Source organism: Maylandia zebra, linkage group LG13, assembly GCF_041146795.1.
Source record: "Maylandia zebra isolate NMK-2024a linkage group LG13, Mzebra_GT3a, whole genome shotgun sequence".
NCBI classification, from domain to species: Eukaryota; Metazoa; Chordata; class Actinopteri; order Cichliformes; family Cichlidae; genus Maylandia; species Maylandia zebra.
Genome location: NC_135179.1, coordinates 17,054,171 through 17,073,473, shown reverse-complemented (window position 1 = coordinate 17,073,473; position 19,303 = coordinate 17,054,171). Strand labels below are relative to the sequence as shown.

General features: G+C 40.8%; 3 protein-coding genes across 4 annotated transcripts; 1 reads left to right on the top strand and 2 right to left on the bottom strand.

Annotated features, from left to right (window-relative positions):
• Positions 1–3,677: 3,677 nt before the first annotated feature.
• On the bottom strand, positions 3,678–6,643 carry trmt2b (tRNA methyltransferase 2B). 2 transcript variants are annotated; one of them, XM_076891643.1, is made up of 3 exons: positions 6,517–6,643; positions 5,813–6,294; positions 3,678–4,408 (listed from the first exon to the last, which is right to left on the bottom strand). In XM_076891643.1, exons 1-3 carry the CDS (start codon positions 6,641–6,643, stop codon positions 3,788–3,790), a joined length of 1,230 nt encoding a protein of 409 aa, XP_076747758.1. In that variant the 3' UTR covers positions 3,678–3,787. The 2 variants fall into 2 exon arrangements, with proteins under 2 accessions (XP_076747758.1, XP_004551712.2); XM_004551655.4 differs by having other exon boundaries at positions 5,813–6,643.
• A 222-nt stretch (positions 6,644–6,865) lies between these two features.
• On the top strand, positions 6,866–13,744 carry dnajb12a (DnaJ heat shock protein family (Hsp40) member B12a). Its single transcript, XM_004551657.5, has 9 exons — positions 6,866–6,999; positions 7,347–7,524; positions 9,214–9,359; positions 9,446–9,616; positions 10,944–11,023; positions 11,146–11,255; positions 11,339–11,511; positions 12,259–12,401; positions 13,140–13,744. Exons 1-8 carry the CDS (start codon positions 6,867–6,869, stop codon positions 12,378–12,380), a joined length of 1,113 nt encoding a protein of 370 aa, XP_004551714.2. The 5' UTR covers position 6,866; the 3' UTR covers positions 12,381–12,401; positions 13,140–13,744.
• Positions 13,745–16,395: 2,651 nt separating this feature from the next.
• Positions 16,396–17,739, bottom strand: LOC101485451 (DNA damage-inducible transcript 4 protein). Its single transcript, XM_004551654.3, has 2 exons — positions 17,489–17,739; positions 16,396–17,244 (listed from the first exon to the last, which is right to left on the bottom strand). Exons 1-2 carry the CDS (start codon positions 17,646–17,648, stop codon positions 16,736–16,738), a joined length of 669 nt encoding a protein of 222 aa, XP_004551711.1. The 5' UTR covers positions 17,649–17,739; the 3' UTR covers positions 16,396–16,735.
• Positions 17,740–19,303: the final 1,564 nt, after the last annotated feature.

Here is a 19,303-nt window from a genome sequence, read left to right as displayed (position 1 = left end):
ATGCTAGATTTTGATTTGGCCTCTCCTAATTTTTTTTTTTTTCCTCTCAGGTTTAGTTTTGGCTTTTCAGCCTATATCTCTTTGAACCTTAAATTGAGGGTTCAGCTAGTAGATATTAAACTGAAGTTAAACACTTGGAATCAGACTCCATAGCTTTTATCTGCTTAACCTTTAATGAAATAAGAGCAGGCCTAAGCAGGCCTCACCTGACCTTATCAGTCAATTCTCAAATGAATTTAGATTCTCTGAAAATGGGATCCTGTGGACAAAAATGACTGCAATTCCCAAACAGTTAATGCAAAAATAATCTGTTTAACCCACTGAATTCAAGCTGAACGTCTGCACTTCAGTTTTTTTTAAATCTGCTGTTGTGGTATATAGAGGTTAAATTAAGAAATTGTGACACTGTCCATACAGTTAAGGACCTGACTGCAAATAGTAACTTTAATGAGTTGTAAAAGAAAATCTTACGGCACTGAAAGAAACAAACTTGTTTTCCCTTGGGTTGATGTTCTTGTCATAAGGTCTGTTGCCCCACATTTGTGCAACACTATTTACAAGCCAGGTGGCATTTAGGACTGCAACATGTCTGAGGAGCCCAGGGACAAAGCACCCCACAACTAAGGATTCACCCCAGAAGTACCAGGGAACCAGCGTGGGCACGAGGAACCAGAGGACCAGCATAGACACCACGTAATGTCTGAAATAAATCAACAGATAGCATCTCATACATCCATTCTTAGTTGGCTACAATTTGGTTTGCAATGAACATTTTTTTGGACTAGTTTCAAAGACGCACAAACTCTGAATGGTAATTGGACAAATTCTTACATAGCGCTTTTCTACTCTCCCGGAGAACTCAGAGCACTTATACAACATGTCTCATCCATTCATTCAGCACATTCAGCAAGTGCTTTCTATGTAACATCCACATACATACTTGGGTTAGTATCTTTTCCAAGGCAGGCAGACTAGAGCAGATAGGACCTGCTCTACCTCCTGAACTACCAGTGACTCCAAATGGAACAGAAATCAAACATAGCATGAAGAGCACCAACATCATCGTTATTAGGGCAACAACTTCCTCAGTACCTCTGACCAGGTCACTGACCATCATTAGCAGAGGAGGATTTGCCCAGAACAGTGTAAATGTTTACTAGTGACCAAAAAGTTAACATTACTAAATCAATTCAAGGCCAAACTCACTTTTCAACATTGTTTTGCAGAAATCAAGCTCAGAAACAGTAATAAAGTATGTCTGTGTAGGTTCTCAGTCATCCAAGTCTTGCTACTCTAAGGAGCTTGGAAAGAAATCAACTGGACTACCAATAAAGTATGAGGTGCATTATTGCACTCTGTGGCTTGTTGTTGATTGAATGAGTCTTGCATAACTGTACTTTTTTTATGATCCAAATCAGTGTCTGCATTAAGGTTTGCTCACCGTTTCTGGAACATAACCACTTTATCTGTCGTCAGGTCAGACAGGCTGAGTTTCTGTTTCTTTTCAGCGCAGTCAGGATGTTCTTGGACCAGGAGCCAACCAATGTGGGAGAAGAAAAATCCCCGTGAGGCATTGTGAGGGTCTGCGTCTGTGCATACATATTTGTGGTGGAGGCAATGGTCCCTCACCCATTCATATATGTTCTTCTGCATACACATAGACAGGGAGAAGGCATGAAGTATATCACATCTCAGACTTTGCATTTTATTTTATGTACAAGTGTTCAAAAGAAGCATCACATCCGCAATTATGTTTTGTAACTTAATATTAAGTATTTAGGTACATCAATGTTTTATGACAAAAAAAACAATATTTTCTTACTACATTACAGTATTTAATTTAATATACAGTAAAAACAAAAAGTGCAAATACTTAAAATTTAAAAAGCACTTGATTAACAGATCAGCAAGTGTGAACACCTCTGTAAAAGCAGTAGCCAAATACTTTTCCCGTGTGGAATTACATTGCATGTTTTTAAATGGCCATTCAGTTATTTAAAACGTGTCAGGTTGGCTTCCTTTTTTATGATATTTAGTTTGAAGATATGCAGATAGTGTCTTTTTATCATGTGCCAGAGGTTACTTTTTCATAGCACTTTACCCTGAAATTTATAAAGCTAGAGAGGATCAGCCTCCATTTTTCCCATATGTAATCGTACAACCAAGCATGCCCCTGGATTTCCTGAATACTCACTCCATGCAAGGGTTGAAGGCGATGTGGAGGAAATGAGAATCAGTCCGTAAAGTGCTCCCAGATGTAAGAGGATAAACACTATGATATTTCTCCATCTTAAGACTGTCGGCAGTTTCCATGGTTTCTCTTTATAGGTAAAGTAAATAGCATCATCTACCGTACTTGAGTCTGTCCTCGCATCTCCGCTTTGCTTCTTGTTAGTCATTTTTTATTTTTTGCAAAGAGGACCCTGTAATAGCACCTCGAAAACTAGACAGACAGATGTGATCAGTAAAACGCGCACACAGTCTCCGATCGTGTCTGCAGACACTCTTATTCTTTTGTTTGTCGTTCACCGCTTAGGTTACGCTAGACATTTTAATTAGTAACTTATTATGATGATGAGAGGGGACAGTCCACGTTAGACTAAGGTGATCGAGGTCCCCTTGACTGGATTGTTGCCATCTGCGTGGGGTGGGATAGTGATAGGGGAGGCTGGATGCCTGTTAGCTGTATTTGAAGCCTGCCTGTGAGACTGTGCAATCTCTGCAGGGCAGGTGTGGGTGTACTCCGGGCCTCAAGGGCCGGTCTCCTCCAGGTTTTAGATGTGTCCTTGATCCAACACAGCTGATTTAAATGGCTAAATTACCTCCTCAAAATGTTTTGAGGTTCTCCAGAGGCCTGGTAATGAACTAATTCAGGTGTGTTAACCCAGGGTGATATCTAAAACCTGCAGGACACCGGCCCTTGAGGCCTGGAGCTTTTCACCCCTAATGCAAGGTCTAAGTATCGCCTCATGTTACCACACTGATCATAGTCAAAATGCAATACTAGTAAAAAAAAATGCCAGCGCATATAATTCCCACCTGTAAAACCATACCTGTTTTGGGGGTTATCTCATTGTTGACGTTCTACTGTTATAACAACCCCTTCTGCTACTTATCTGACCAGATCAGACTCCCAGATGTTGAACTGTCTTGATGCTGCTCATGAAATTAAAGGATTGAAAGGTATTACTTTATTTATTTGAGTAAATACCAAAGTCCATGGATTTGTGTGTGTTACTGTTTGTGTGTTACTTTCCATTAGTTAATTAATGGAATTAATTTATAAATTGGGGGGGGGGGGGGGGGGGGGGGGAGCTGCAAGACCTCCTCCTATAAGGACTTTGGTAAAGCACAATCTGTCAGAGCAGAGTAATAAACCCCCCAGTGCTGTATTTAGAGGTGTTTTATGTCACTCTAGGTCTGCTTAGTCTGATAATGTGAAATCAACAATGTCGATCACCATTAAAATTAGGATTTTTCCATTTTTTAGTTTTCAGTATTTAACGTGAATATATCTGGGGACTGACTGTTGGATATTCATCTTTCTAATATTTTATAAACCAATAATTACTCCAAAACAATGGCACGTTAGCTGATTAATAATCTAAACAGTAACTTGTTGCACTGGTAGCACAGAGTCCTGAAAGCAAACAATTGAGAACACGTGGGTCAAACATGAGTATAGGATGCGCAACGATTTATTTTATCATCTAAAATACAGTACATCATTATTCCTCTACTTACAAGCTTTCAGGGTTAAGGCCAACCTTTGAACAAAAACTATTTGCTACCTCTCGAAAAGTATCACCACTTCACAATGAGGAGTATGTGGGAACAAGTCAACGGACACAGCCAGAGTTGGTGAAAATGCTTCTCCTGTGAGTTTCTTCTGTGAGTTAGGATCACAGCAAAGTTCCTTGAAGTTCCTCATAGCTTCTCCGTCTGGTTTACAAGAAACGTAGACCAGCCTGCGGATAGCCGGTTGGTTTCGCAAAGCCCGGACAACCCTGTGGTGGAGGCCGGCTCGAGCAGGATTTACCACGACTGTAAGGCATCTGCCTGCGAAGCTCAGCTGAGATATAAGGCCAGGAAGCACAGCTTCTGCCTTCCCAGAGATAAACTCACAGTTTAACACATTATTGAGAGCTGCGTTGTGTTTAGCGTCTTCCACTGCCTGTTCTATGAGCTCTATACCAATAATTTTGTCCACTCTGGGAGAAATAGTGATTCCCATGGCACCCGTCCCACAGCACACATCTAGAAGAGTGCTGCCGGCTTTTGTTTGCCCTCCATCCTCCTCAGTGTTTGGGACACAAAGGTCTCTCACTGTGGCATAGAGGACTTCAGCAGCTGCCTGGTTCACCTGGAAAAAGGCGTCGGCCGAGATGCGGAACTTGAAGTCCAGTATCTGAGAATCACAAGATGACAGAGGAGCAATGAAAAAAAACAATCATAAGGTAAAAACATATTAAACAGTAGCTACCCACTCTTCTCTATTGCCTACATAAATTCAATGTTTATAAGGATGGTTTTATAAGTAAAGCTAATGTTATTGTTTTATGGCAACTGACAACCAACATGAAGGTGTATTACTGCCACCTGCTTGGCTAGAGTAGTGGTACAAGACTTCAAAATGCAAGCCTGCAAGGGATGCAATGAAAGGGAGCAATGGCTGTACACACAAAAACACACAGTTTTATATTTCATTGCTAAGTTTGAATAATGACTCCTGTCTTTTTTAAAGAGACAGTTCCCCCTGGTGGGCCACGAAGATACTGCAGGTGGGCCACAGTAATAACAGAAACTCAGTTTTAATATACTAAGTTCATTACAAATGTATGAAAATATACTTATTTATATAAAAAGTGAAACAAAACTGGTAATATTAGGTGGTTAAGTTGTGATATTAGTCATTACTCTGACCTAAAGTTACAGCTCTTGAATTGACATTTCTGTCTTCCAGTAGCAGTCGGGTCACACACTGGCCTTAGCACCTTGTGTCTGACTGCGTAACATTAGGAATTTATAGACAACAGTCTGTGTTGTTTATGTTATTTAATAAAGTTTTCAAGGAAATACATCTCTTTCTCTTGTATTAATTTGGGCGAAGATTCAGGGCTTGATGGGCTCCGCTGGATTTTCTGGTGTTTAATGAGACACAGTACTCTTGGCTTTGGGAATGGCCGACTTACATTTTAGTCATACATGTTCCACTGCTTCCGTGATGTATCTTGTGGGGGGTTTTCCCAGTACTTCCACAGCTGTAAATAAGCTGAATTTCCTACATGGCCTATTCTTAACCTCAAAAATATTACTTCTTCCCTTCTGCTTCTCCCTATTGCCTTGCTATGATAACTTTGCTATTACAAATAATGCTCTTACATGCCTCATTTACATGTCCTTAGATACATTACTGTGCAAAAGTCTCGAGCCAACCCTAATTTCTTCATATTTTGCTAGGAAAATATGTGCAGCGACTTACTGAAACATGCACAAACAAGTACTGAATGATGTGCAGCTCTGCATGAGGCAACTGACACCAGCTTTCAGTAATGTTTTTCCAATATTCTCCGATTCTTTTGTGCGGGAATGGATCGTGTTAAGACATTATATAGCCAAGAGAATAAAAGAATAACAGATTTCAAACACTTTATTTAAATTTAAGTGTTTAAATGTGCACATTTACCTATTTTTGTTTCCTATTTTGGCAGTGAATCTGAATTAAAATATACATGAAATTATTCATGAGAGCAAGCACTTGAACAGTGTCTGTGCAGCTGGACAAGGGATTATGAAATCTCTGTGAGGTTACCTCCTCATATATGTGTGGCTGACCATACAGAAGCTGGTAGGGAGATTGCTCATGGGTGCACCGAGTCATGCTGCTCTCCTGGAAGTACAGCGAGTCCAGCTGACAGACCGATCCAGGACCCTGCGTGAAGTAATCCACCAATTCCGCCTTATGGACGGCCACTTCTGCTGGGGTGAGGCTCTGTGGGTGAAAGTACACGATGGCCATGGTGCAGCCCTCTTTATTGGTCCTCACTGTGATCTCTCTCCAGTGACCCCCGGTGTGGAACAGCAGGCAGGGCTCCAGTGAGGACAGGCGGATGAAGTCTTGGTAGCACCTGGCCACCAGTTTGTGCTTCTGTGGCATGTTGAGCAGGTGGTCTCCGCTGACACAGACGATGTTCCCCTTCCTGCCCGTGCCCACGTAAAATCCAACCGTCTTCGGATTGCCATCCACTCCTCTGTTGACTGAAAATGTGGACTTGTTGCGGTAGCCATCTCTCACTGGTGAGGGCAGAACAGGCAGCACAGGAAAGCTGAGTTTATCCCTGACAGGTGAGTCGCCAGAAAGATGCCCAGAGAGCTGGGACAGGATCTTCTCCTGATTCTGTTGCTTGAGCTCAAGCTGCTTATCATAACTCAGCCTCCACAGAGGGGTGACCACATCTGCCAGCCTCTCCTCCCACGACACATCATCAGTACATGAGGGTGGTTTCTTCTCCTTACCTTTCCTCCATCGCTTCTTTGATGGTGGGTTCCCCTGTTCGGTTACAATAGTGCCATTCGCTAGAAACCGCAAAAGGTCACGTTTGACAAATATAACTGACTTGCTGCGTGCAGCTACCAAGGCCATTTTCTACTTTTGAAAAACTTGCTACTATGGCTGAGGGTCCTGCAGGAGGATTAGCGCATTGTAATCTATAAGGTGTACACGGCAAAAGACTTTACCGGGTGTTCATGAAGCACATGCTGGAGGTTCAAAGAAACTCCTCTGACGTCTTATTTACCGGACAGATAAGCTTGCTGTCGACATCCCCCTGCGTCCCAGGGCAAGTAAACATTTCCGCTGTGTCGCGATGGACTCAAACAAGGACGAAGCGGAGCGGTGCATTAAAATAGCCCTAAATGCAGTCAGTAACAACCAGCCGGATAAAGCCAGAAAGTTCCTGGAGAAGGCACAACGCCTGTTTCCGACAGAGCAAGCCAAAAGTACGTCGAATAAATGCCTGTTTGGGAAGTGATTGGGGGTTTCTTTAAATCATGGGTGCTAGGCCGTCGCTGTGAAACCGAAGCAGCTAATGCTAGCATTAACGTTACACCAGCTGCTAGCCGACACTGGTATTTGTAGTTTTTCAGCCTAGAGTCGCGTTTCTCTAATACGTTTGGTTTCTTCAACATAGTGGACGATTAGTCGGTATTCGCAGTTTTATCCCTTATAGAGTGGTCTTCGTAGCAGCTGGGATGCTAACAAGTAGCTAACCGTGGTAGGATTAACGACATAGGAAACGTGAACTCAGGTGGCAACCGTCGATAATGTCTCCTCTGTCTTTTCACAGACTTACTGGAGTCTTTAGCGCAGAATGGAAAGCCTCCGGAGGAGAACGGCAGTCATGTGAACGGAGAAGGACCCGCTATGAGACACCGCGGCGGCAGAGAGGAGCCCGAAGTGTCCGCACAAGCGACGGCGGACTCGGGAAAGTCCTACACAGCCGAGCAGCTGGAGGCCGTTAAAAAGTCAGTTCGCGTCTATGTGCTCCCTTTGTTGCAGTGAAAATGCTGGTAGAGCTGGCTGACGTCGATATCACTTGACGTTTATCAAAAAGTCAGTGTGATTATAGTGAATATACGCTACCTGACCAGTTTATTAGGTACACTTGCTGGCAAATGCAAGGATTTCAACAGCCAATGACATGGCAGCAACCTAGTGCATTTAGTTATGTAGACATGTCCAAGACGACCCCTTTTAAGTGCAACCTGAGCAGGAGAATAGGGAAGACGTGTGGTTCAAGGGACTTTGAATGTGGAGTGGTTTTAGGTGCCAGGCAGGCTGGTCTCAGTATTTCAGAAACTGCCGATCCACTGAGCTTGAGTGTGATTGAGATTGGCTAGACTTCTTCCAGCAATAACTCAAATAACCTCTCATTAAAATCAAGGTATGCTGAAGAGCATTTCTATAGGCAGAACGCATCGAACCGACACCATTGAGGTGTCACTCCTGTCAGCTAAGAACAGCAAACTGAGGCCAAGATTCACACAGTCTCACCAAAATTGGCCAGAAGAAAATTGGTAAAAATGCAGTTTGGTGTGATGAATCTCAGCATTTGGATGCTAGGGTCAAAATTTGGCATAAACTGCATGGATTTAACCTGCCTTGTATCAACAGTTCAGGCTCTTCATTGTGGGGGATATTTTCATGGGATGCTCTGGCCTCCTTCGAACCAATTGAGCATCCTTTAAATGCCACACCCTGCCTGAGTGTTGTTGCTAACCATGCCCATGCTTTTATGACCTCAGACCACAAAGCTCACATCATCTCAAAGTAGTCTCACAGTGAGTTCACTGTACTCAAATGATCGCCAGCTCTCTATCCGATAGAGCACTTTTGGGATGCGGAGAAACGGGAGAGTCACATCATGGATGTACAGCCAGCAGATCTGCAGCAACTTTGATATTGTCATGTAAATATGGAACAAAATCATGAGGAATGTTTTCCAATACCCATGCCGTAAAAGAATTAAGGCACCTCTGAAGGCAAAAAGACATCCCATTCAGCAAGGTGGCCCTCATAAAGTGTGCAGTGACTGTATTTCACACATCACTCAGTCCAGCAGATTTAGTTGACCAATAGGTCAACAGGTTTAGGTTTAGGATGACAAGATATCATTACTACTGGGATGTGATGACCACATTATCTAATCCATCTATATCACATTGCTCCAGACTTATTAGTTCCTTTTATCAATGCTGACATGTTTTTTTGCAAAACAGTGACGTCAAACAGACGTCTTCTACACACCCAAGTGATGTGCAAATCTGTTTCCCCCCTCTACAGAAAATTGATCTAGAATCAATAAGAGAAGTGATAAAAGTATCGGACCCATAAGCAATGTCAGTAGTTGCACCGGTGTCAATATCGGTCCCTAAAGATGGCAAAGCAGGTAGAAATGATGGTTCATGTAAAGTTAAAGTAGTTAGATCTGAAGAGAGAGAGAGCTCAAACTGGGGATGTGAATGTTGTAAATATATATATTTTTTTATTATTATTTGCGGAAATTAAAAAAATAAGCATCATAAAATCCACATAGTGTAAGACTCAGAGTCACATCTCTGTAGCTCTAACTACATATTGTGTTTATAGTGTTTTATTTTATTTATCGTGTGTAGTCTCCTAACAATCTCTGCTGTATCATTTTTTTCCTGCAGGATTAAGAGCTGTAAAGATTACTATCAAATCCTAGGAGTGGAAAAGACTGCCTCTGAGGAGGACCTTAAAAAGGCTTACAGAAAGCTCGCTCTGAAATTTCACCCAGATAAAAATCACGCACCAGGAGCCACAGAAGCATTTAAAGGTAAATTAAAAGTTATTTACGGGAAAGACATGGACACAAAGATTCAGAAAGTGCATAACGGTGGTGATCTTCTGTGTGTCTTGCAGCTATTGGTAATGCATATGCTGTTCTGAGTAACGCTGAGAAACGAAGGCAGTACGACCAGTATGGCGAGGAGAGAACGCACCCGAGCAGACACAGACACCATCATGAGTTTGAAGCAGATATCTCACCCGAGGACCTCTTTAACATGTTCTTTGGTGGAGGCTTTCCAACAAGTAAGTAGAGCTCAAAGGAATAATAACATCCCAGTAAAGATGTTTGGCGTGTTTTGATACACTCTTATCAAAGCAAGCAAGGGATCTTAGAAATTCTGCACAACACGAGAGTCAGCTAGTGGTTATTACATAACCATAATATGTAATCTTCCCTCATATCTGGCAGTTTTACAAAGCAGCTTCCCAGATTACCTTTCTAAATGCAGAAAGATAATCACTCCAGACTGAAAGCCAGCATATTCAGCTGGTTTTAGATGCTTACACGTGTTAGAAATGAGTTGAGTTGAAAGGTTTGAAAAACTCTTGGTAATCATCGAGGATCGTTTCACCTTCACCATTGTCTGTCCTTACCACCAAAGTGTCTGTATGGAGGCAGTGAAGGAGGAACCTGCAAACCAGCTTATTGTGTGAATCTACGCATTTGTTGACCATGCATCATTTTCATCCTCCACAACAAGAAAATGCAGGCTGACACCGGCACAAACGGACCTGGGTACATCTTTATAGCACTGCTGCTTTATCATTTAGCATATGAAGAGTTTGGAGTTTGGGGAGGTTTTTGCCTTCAGAAACCCTCCTGGGAGGGCTTTTTTTTTTTTTAAACCAGGACAAACGTGTTCATGTTTAGTTCTCCAAAATCCCAACTGCACTGTGCTTGATGTCGATGACGCTGTGTTGAGTGGGCTGTAACAAGGAAGGGGGAGACAGCAGCATTCATGAGGAATGGGAATTGCAAAAAAGCCATCAAAGGCCACAAAGCACAGCACGAAATGCACAAACAGCAGCTCCAGTGGACACTCGGATTCACATCAGCTCTTTGTGTGTTATTACTTCAGCTTGCTTACAGACCAAGAAGAGCACAAGCAAGAGTAGCCCCCAGACCGGTTGTACCACATATTTTTCACACTGCCCTCATCTGTCAACAGACACTTTCTGCAGGTAGCGGGCTTCCGTAACTGCCCGCACACTGCCAACAAGCTACCGCTACTGATTCATCACTTCTCCATAAATGTGGTCGGCTCCTCTGTAATGTTTAGTTATGTGCTAGTTGATTGCTGAAGAGATGCTTTCTCTGACTTTCTCTGTAATTGTTGCTCAAGTTGTGTTGCAGTATAATTAGGAGAGATGATGTCATGAACACCAGACCGGTTTCACCAAATAACATGATTCCTTGGACCAGTTGTTAAAAATAACAGAACATCCTTCTCTGTGGTTGAGCATGAGAATGCCATAAGTGATTAGGCAGAAAGTTTGAGTATGCTTTGGACTGAATTTTACATATCCAAGAGGCGCAGTTTCATAATCATGATGTGTTCAAATTTTGCAGGTAACGTACATGTTTACAGAAATGGAAGAATGCACTTTGCACACCATAATAGGCAAGAAAGACGAGAACAACAGAGAGATGTGAGTACAAGCTTAAACCTTGTAAGACCTTCAATACACTTGATATTTATACCACCTGATTTAGTGTCTGATCTGTGGTTAAAAACTAATCAGTCCATTTTTGTTTTTTCCTCTCTTCACAGGGAGGTCTGGCTCTGTTTGTCCAGCTGATGCCCATCTTAATCCTCATCATTGTTTCAGCTCTCAGTCAGATGATGGTCACCCAGCCTCCATACAGCCTTAGCTACCGCCCGTAAGTGGTGCATTGGTTAATGAGGTTGTGCAAAAGTGTCTGAACATCTGTCACACCCTCAGTTATACATGTTTCTATGCCAGGTCAGCAGGACATATCCACAAAAGGCATACATCAAGCCTGAAGGTGCCTTTTTATGTGGGAGAACGTTTCAATGAGGAATATTCTGGAAATATGCTGAAGACTGTGGAGAGAAGTGTAGAAGAAGACTACATCTCCAATCTAAGAAACAACTGTTGGAAGGAGAAGCAGCAGAGTGAGTTTACAGCATTAGCTATGATTATTATTGAGTTTTACATTGCCGCAGTTTAAATATTTGAAGTAATTATTTGATTCAAGATCTGATGCGAAACAAGAAGAAAACTGGAAGATTTTCACATTTTTAGGGTGGAATTATTCTTTTTTTCTTCAAATTTGGCTTTAAAGATTAACTCTTATTGTTTACATTTCATTTTCTTTTCTTCATTGAATATTTTATGTCACCTTGTAGTGCTTGAGCTTGTTTGGTTAACATCCCAAGTTCTTTAAAACAACGTCCAACTGAGCAATTTAACACCAGTATAAAAAATAGATGTAGCCACCATGACGTCACCTGGAGGTCGGAGGATTCCTGTTTTGCAGCCTTGGGTTGAGCTGTTATTGCTGCCTTGGTGTTTGGAAACCGAGTGCGTCCCGTGTGAAACCAAGGACACTATACGACCCTGTATTATCTTTTTTAACTCCGAATGGGATCATAGTTTACAAAATGAACTTCAGGATTTATTCAGTTAGATTTTAGCCTAGCAATTGAGGTAATCAAGTCGTCAGAAAAGTATTTACTGGGATGACAGAGCAGAACCAGACCTGGAGGAAAGCTCCCCCTGCTGGCTGTTGGGTGTTGGCTTCGCACTTCAAACCAGGAGCCTAAATCCATATTTTATTCTATGTTTAACACTTAAGTTCTACCTGATTTTGAACCAGTTAATGTGAATTGTACTGACAAATTCTCTTCTTGTACTTTCAGAGGAAGGCTTACTGTATCGTGCTCGTTACTTCGGGGATTCTGAGTTGTACCAGAGAGCACAGAGGATGGGGACTCCCAGCTGTTCCAGACTATCTGAGATTCAAGTCATATTGGATGGCTAGAAAACACTTCTGCACATATGGGTACGTTGCTGTCTGTGGCATACAGTATGAGTGCTACAGGATGCCGTATATGAGTTTTTGCATGTTTTATCTGACACATCCCCCATTACTCCAGCCACTCAGAATGCTGTTTTAAATTTATTTTTAATATCTTACAAGAATCAGTCAGTACACCTTGTTTTTGCGTGGCTTGATAATCGAGCTGTGTCAGGGACTGATACCAGATATTCAAGAGCAGGGATGTCAAACTCAATTTACATCGCAGGCCACATACAGCCCACTTTGATTTTAAGTGGGCCGGATGAGTGACGCTCTTCTTCCTGTCAGTGTAAAGAAGTTTAACTACCCCTTTATTCCCTAAGATGTCTTAATATAAGGAAAACAAGTGCAATTTAAACAATGTGTCACAGTTTTTCTGCATGGTTTAAAAAAAAGCTCCTGCAGTAAATGAAAGAAATCTGTCTTTGACTGTGATTGTTTAGCCATATTGAGCTAAGGAAACATCCCTATAAATTAACTTTCCACCTTTTAAAGTAGGAACTACAATTCAAAAAGAGTGACCAGGTGTAAAGTAACAGTAGCTGGTTTGGTGAAAACATGCAAAATTATCTGTATAATTTAACCTTTCCACTCGTGGTGAATGTTACTGAGTAATAGTGATAATGAATGATATTTTTAAAAAAACTTAAATATATATATATAACATTGAAGTGATATGAATGGCTGTATAACTGTGATTTATTCTCTTGGTTTTCTCAGGTTCGTCAGTACTTGAATCTAATTAGAAGAAATCGGTCGGAGCCCACTCAAATTTGACCACATTTCTGCAGCAAACCAAGAGAATCAAAAAATGCCTTACGTGTAGTGGGCAGCAGACCTCATCAGGGAACCTCTCTGCGCCTCGGTGTAGATTGACTTCCTGTAGAACTGTGAGAAGCTTTGAGTTCACTGCTGACATTGTCTTACTAGAATCTTTACAGTGGTGAGAGGCGGCCGGGTAGTCGTGCTGAAAAGTAAGAGCATTGTTGTCGGTACGCAAAGCTACTAAGATTAGCTTCCTCTGTCCCAATCGTTTTCTTTTTCTTAAATATTTTGAGAAACCCGATGGCCTTCTCATAGACAGATGTCTGAGCCACTCACAAGGAAAGCGTGTAATTTTTGTAGTTTTACCAATGTAAATATTCATTTTACTTTTAACAGTGCAGGGGTTATTCAAGTCATTTACATTGTTAAGTGGATTTGCTTGTAGCCTGTTGGATCATAATTACTGTAAACTGTTGCACAAATGAAAATAAACCATATTTATTAAATTAACATGCTAAAATTGTATAAAAGTTTCTTTGAATTAAAATTGTCCAATGATTGACTGGTGCACGCCTTTTGTTTTACATCATACATACACGTACACACACTCGCTTATGTGCTTCAATAGTAAGTCAGTTTTTGTGTCCCAAATTCAAACTTTACACTATGTAAGTCAGGGTATAAAAGCGGGTTTCTGAGTGTGCCTAAATGTAGCGTTCACAGGAAACTGGAATCGCAGTTCAAAACCTTTACATTTTTAATTTTCAGTTATTTCTCCACGTTTACAGTTTTGACGTCCTCGTTGGATTTTCTGTAAACTGCTTAAACTGTGTGCTGCAGTGTATGTAGTAGATATGGGGGTGAGAATGATGACCTATAGCATCACAATATCCCCCGTTTTGGTATTTGCTGTTTCTCTGATGGCATAATGTTATTCTAGGACCATCACTGCAACTGATCAGTCATGCTGTTTGTGTCATATGTTTGTGACTTTGGTGGGAAATCTGGAAAAAATACCACAGAAACACTTAAAAGCTGGATGTAAAAGGCCTTCGGGAGTCAGCAACCGGCCTTCAGCTGGTTGTGGTGGGTGAACAGACGAGTTTCGCTCTGGGAAAGTAGAGATTTGTGTCCTGTGTTTTGTGGTTTTGTTTTTGTTTAAAAAAAAAAAAAAGGAAAAAAAATCAGTGTTAAATTTTATTTTAGACGTCTTGCTTCACTATACTTTAAGGTTTCAGTTGCACTTCGGCTAGCATTTGGAAACAACTGTGGGTTGTTTTTTTTCCATGTTTGCTATTCCTAGGAAAGCTTTTTTGGGAGTTGGATGGCCTGAAGGCAAACTTCTCACATGTGTAGGAAAAGGTGACACATCTGCTTCGTGACGCATTCACTTCATGTGAATCATCACTCTTTGAACCGCCGGTTTACACCTTGTCTAATGTTGGCTTTAGGTTCAGACACACACAAGATAAGTTGGTTCCAATGAGAGTTTTATTATGATGTACAGTGCTGCGTAAAAGTATTGAGCCTCTCATTTCTTCATATTTTTCCAGGGAAACTGATGCAAACACACATGGAAATATGATTTGTGTGTGTGTGTGTACATATATATATATATATATATATATATATATAAGCAAAAACAGTTTGTACATTTCTAACAAGCTTCAAAGTCAATTTTTGGTGTGGCCACTTTTAAACTTAAACACAGCCTGAGCTCTTACCAAACTTTCTTGTCATTTCTTTAAGTAGTTCAAAGCTCTTTGATTGTTGACTGCTTTTTTATTATGTTCTCTGTCAAAATGATCCCAAACTGCTTCAGCAAAGTTGAAGTCCAGTATCTGGGGAGGCCAATCCATGAATGATTGATGGAGTGCTCCATTGTGTGGAATAGTATGCTTTTTCTGTATTGGCGATGTGTTTGGGATCATTGTCATGCTGAAAAATGAAGTCGCTGACTGATTAATAACTAATTGAAGGTCTCTCAGGTCTTTCAGATGCTGTTCATCTGCTGCAGCTTTTTCAGGCCTGTTACTTTTCCAGATTTTTAATTTTTTTAAGGCCACACTTCACACCACGCTGTGCTACGCCAGGAATTTGGCTAATAGCTCTTTGGGAATCATCTTGTTGTTGCAAAAATACAGTTTTATGCCCTTCGAACTATGGTAACTTTTTTTTGTAGGTTCAACTAAAGGTTTGTCATTCTGTTAAGTGCCTTTCTTATGCTTGAACGATGTCAAAGATTTTTAGTAAACCTGGCGAACTAATGCTTAAAACCTTTTTAAAATGTATAAAGTTGTTGGAAACAACATTTTTAAAACTGATGCGTTCCTCAAGACTTTTGAATATTACTGTTGAACATTCACACATTTCCTATGATAACCATTATCAGACAGTACTATCTCACTTTTACTGGTGTCTGCCAGTTTCCCCTGTTATCTTTAAGGTTTCTTCTTCAAGATAAGTTGGTTAACTTCATTAACTACACCTGTTGACTACTCCACTCCATGTAGAGCAGGGATGTCAAACAAATTTTACATTATGGGCCACGTACAGCCCACTTTGATCTTAAGTGGGCTGAACCAGTGAAACACCTCTTTCTGTCGGTGTAAAGTTTAACTACACATGTAAGCCATAAGATATTTTAATATAAGGAAACAAGTGACGTTTCAACATTATAGCTCAGTTTTACTACATGATAAAAAAAATTCAATTGCAAGAAATAAATGTGTAAAATTATAGAAAAAGTTCTGTTAGCTCATTGTGCAGACTGTCCTGTGACTACAAATTAAAAAACTGACAGAATACTTCTCCTTTTTTTTGTCTTTTTTAAAAAACTAAACCCACTTTCTGTGATTTATGTACTTAATTATTTTGGTGTATAATGGCCAAGGGGGAGGTAGAGTCTAAAATTGATATCTTCCTTCACATTTCCCATGCCATCCAAAGGGCAGAGTAGAGTCTTTGGTGGGCAGTTCTGGACTCCGGGCCTCATGTTTAACACCCCTGATGTCAAGTCATTAAGTACTGACTACTCTAAGAAAACTGCTGGAAGTATCTGTTTACAGCAGTAACATAACTGAATGGTTGGTGCAAGAGAAATAAAATACAACATACTGCTGCTTTACTATTTTGTCTCAGCACTGCAGTACATAGCATGTATGAATTTGTGTGGATATGGGACACAGACAGATAAAACTCACACAAAAAGTTAATAAAAAAATAATTTATTCTCTCATGTTAAAAAACAAAACAAAACGAGTGTCCGTTGGTATATTTAAATGTCACATACATAAGGCATTCCCTTATAGGTGTGGCTTCACATTCACAGGAATGAAACTGACCCATGTGCAAACACTAATCTTCACTGCACCCACATGAGTAGCTGCTATGAGACAAAGGTAGTTCAGTATTAACCCCGTCATACATCATCACAGACAGGTCATCATTGTTATGTCTCGAGAGTGCTTTTGTTAAGATTTTGCATTAATTAGCAGCTTCTTTACAGTTTCTTTAGAGTTCAGCTTATCAGAGACAGGAGTGCTCAGCGATCAGCACTCCTCAACCAGCAGTGCGGCTGAACTGTACAGTTTCCTCTTGATAGCCCTGAAACTCGTGCTCAGCTTCAGGGTGTTGTGGTGCTTCGGAGACAATGAGGATGTCTGTGCTGGTTTGCTACTTTTGAAGAGCTTCTGAACTTTTGGCCACAGTCCACTGGACTCCACCCTCAGCACCAGTGTCACATGGAAAGTTGGGACAAGGGATGGATCTACTGCTATTTGATCCACAGTACATGGGGAGTCCTGTTTCCCCATGTCAACGCACAGGTCGATGAGCGCTCCCCTGAGACCACAAGGCTCTATCGCGGCCAAGTGGAGCAGCTCTTGGCTGATATTGTGTAGCAGGCAGTCAGGGAGGATGAGTTTGGAGCAATCCAAGCTGGTGTGCGATGCATCACTGAGACTATGTGCAATGGCAGTCACAACATCTGCAGCCAAGGTCTCCTCCAGAGGATAGAAGAAGGAGCTGATGTCTAACTCTGACAGATCTGTCATAGATCCTGAAACAAAGGAGTAGCTACAAGTTAGTAAGGAATATATAGCAGTGTGGGATTCACCTTTCTTTTTTTTTAAGTTTTCTAATCATTAAACAAAGTGGAAGAAAGACTGACAAGCATATTTTCTTGGTACTTTAAGACTTCGTTCTCTCTTGTTCTCTGTTTCTCTTTCCAAAATGCATTTAAACAATCAGAAATTATACATATATATTCTTGAACAGTGTTAGTTCGATCAAATGACACTCACCAGATTCACTCCTGCAGTACTGATCTTCTGTCACCCTCTGATTGTGTCCCTTCAGCTCTGTCAGCTTGTGAAGCAAACTGCTCCAGGACAGCCGCTGTGAGCCCCTGTCCTCCGATGGAGATGGAGGAAAACTACCGTACAGAGACTGATTGCAAGACATCCTTAAAAACAAAAAAATTAAAGTGCTATTGTATCCTCGAATGGTGGCCCCGTCCCTTGAACCAGACCAGCTGGAAGACCTCTGCAACAATGGAACAAAGCCTTAAATACCCACGAAAAGAACACCCCGCCCATCGTATTTTTCAGCCAATGACGATTCAGCTCACGTCCTCAGCATTCTGCCTTGCCTGGTAACACTGCTGATCCCATTGATGATTAGGCAAAGCCCCTCTGCCGGTATTGCAGCAACAGCCCGACCCCCATCCTGCATACGCGCAGAAGTTCCTGATCTTTCTACTCTTTATTTTTTTACTCCTCTATTTGTTAGTCATTTTAAAGGTAAAATAAAGATTGCCACACAAATCCCACTAAACGATAAAGAAAGATCCGCCCAACAGAAATTTCACACGAAAGCCCAGAGGAAAAGACGATGACTGTACAGCTGTTGAAAGATCGATTCCTGTGAATGACATGGGGGACACGTCTCGCACGTAGACCTCGTTTGTCGTTTCCGTCAAATGGTCAGAAAGAGTGCTGACCATTAACTTTACAGCTTTTGTTTTAAACAGCGCCCCTGGGAATAATTTATAAACGTCTAAAAGTCTCTTCAGCAGGGGCCAAACCTAAACTCAAACTGCCAACTCAAACTAAACTTCAACAGGCAGTTTCTCAGGCATGAAGTAAGCCCAGTCGACATTGCTGGCACAAAAAACAGATTTTTTTAAAGGGGGCGTTGTAGTGATCATAGCCTAGATCTTATTATTTTAATGAGTTTTATTTTCCCCTCTGCACATCCTCATAGTTTCATTCTTCTTTTTCTTTTATGATAATTTTGTTTTAAAGTTAAAGTTGGTTTAAAGTCTTACCATTACCAAAAAAAGCACTGTGTAAAACAGAATGCAATCAAAGTCAAAACTCTTAAAACCATATATTATTCACAATAAAACATAGAAATCTTTTAATAATTTACTATTTTATTAAAATGTTATCTCATTCTGAATTTGATGGCAGCAACAATTGTTTAAAAAAGTTGTGAAAGAAACAGGTGGTGAAATATTTTTAACTAATTAAGTTAATTGGCAAAAAGTCAACAATAGATTGGATATTTAAAAGAGTTTGTCTGAAGTAAAGATGGGCAGAGGTTCACTAATCTGTAAATAAAACATCTGCATTTACAAATTGTGGAACAATTTCAGAACAATATTCCCGAAGGTAAAATTGTAAAGATTTTAAAAATCATCTAAATAAAAAAAACATTATCATCAAAAGATTTTTAAAATCTGGAGGAATCTCTGTGTGCAATCAGTATTGGATGCTATATAGTCTTTGGGCACTCGGGCAGTATTGCATTCAAAACAGACATGATTCTGTCATGGAAGTCATTGCATCAGCTCAGAGACACTTCCAGAAATCAGGTTTTAGCAACATTTGCTCCATCCAGCTGATGTCCTTTCCAGGACCCACACATCCTAGATCTATTACAACAGCATGGCTTTGAAGTAGAAGAGTCCGGGTGCTGAACTGCCTTCAGTTCAATACAACAAAAATACAAGAAGATCCAGGACTGTTGAGCACATGGAATTTATATCAGGCAAGATTGGAAGAACAGTCCTTTCCCAGAAGTTCCTCTCCCCAGTTCCTAGACATTTATGGAGT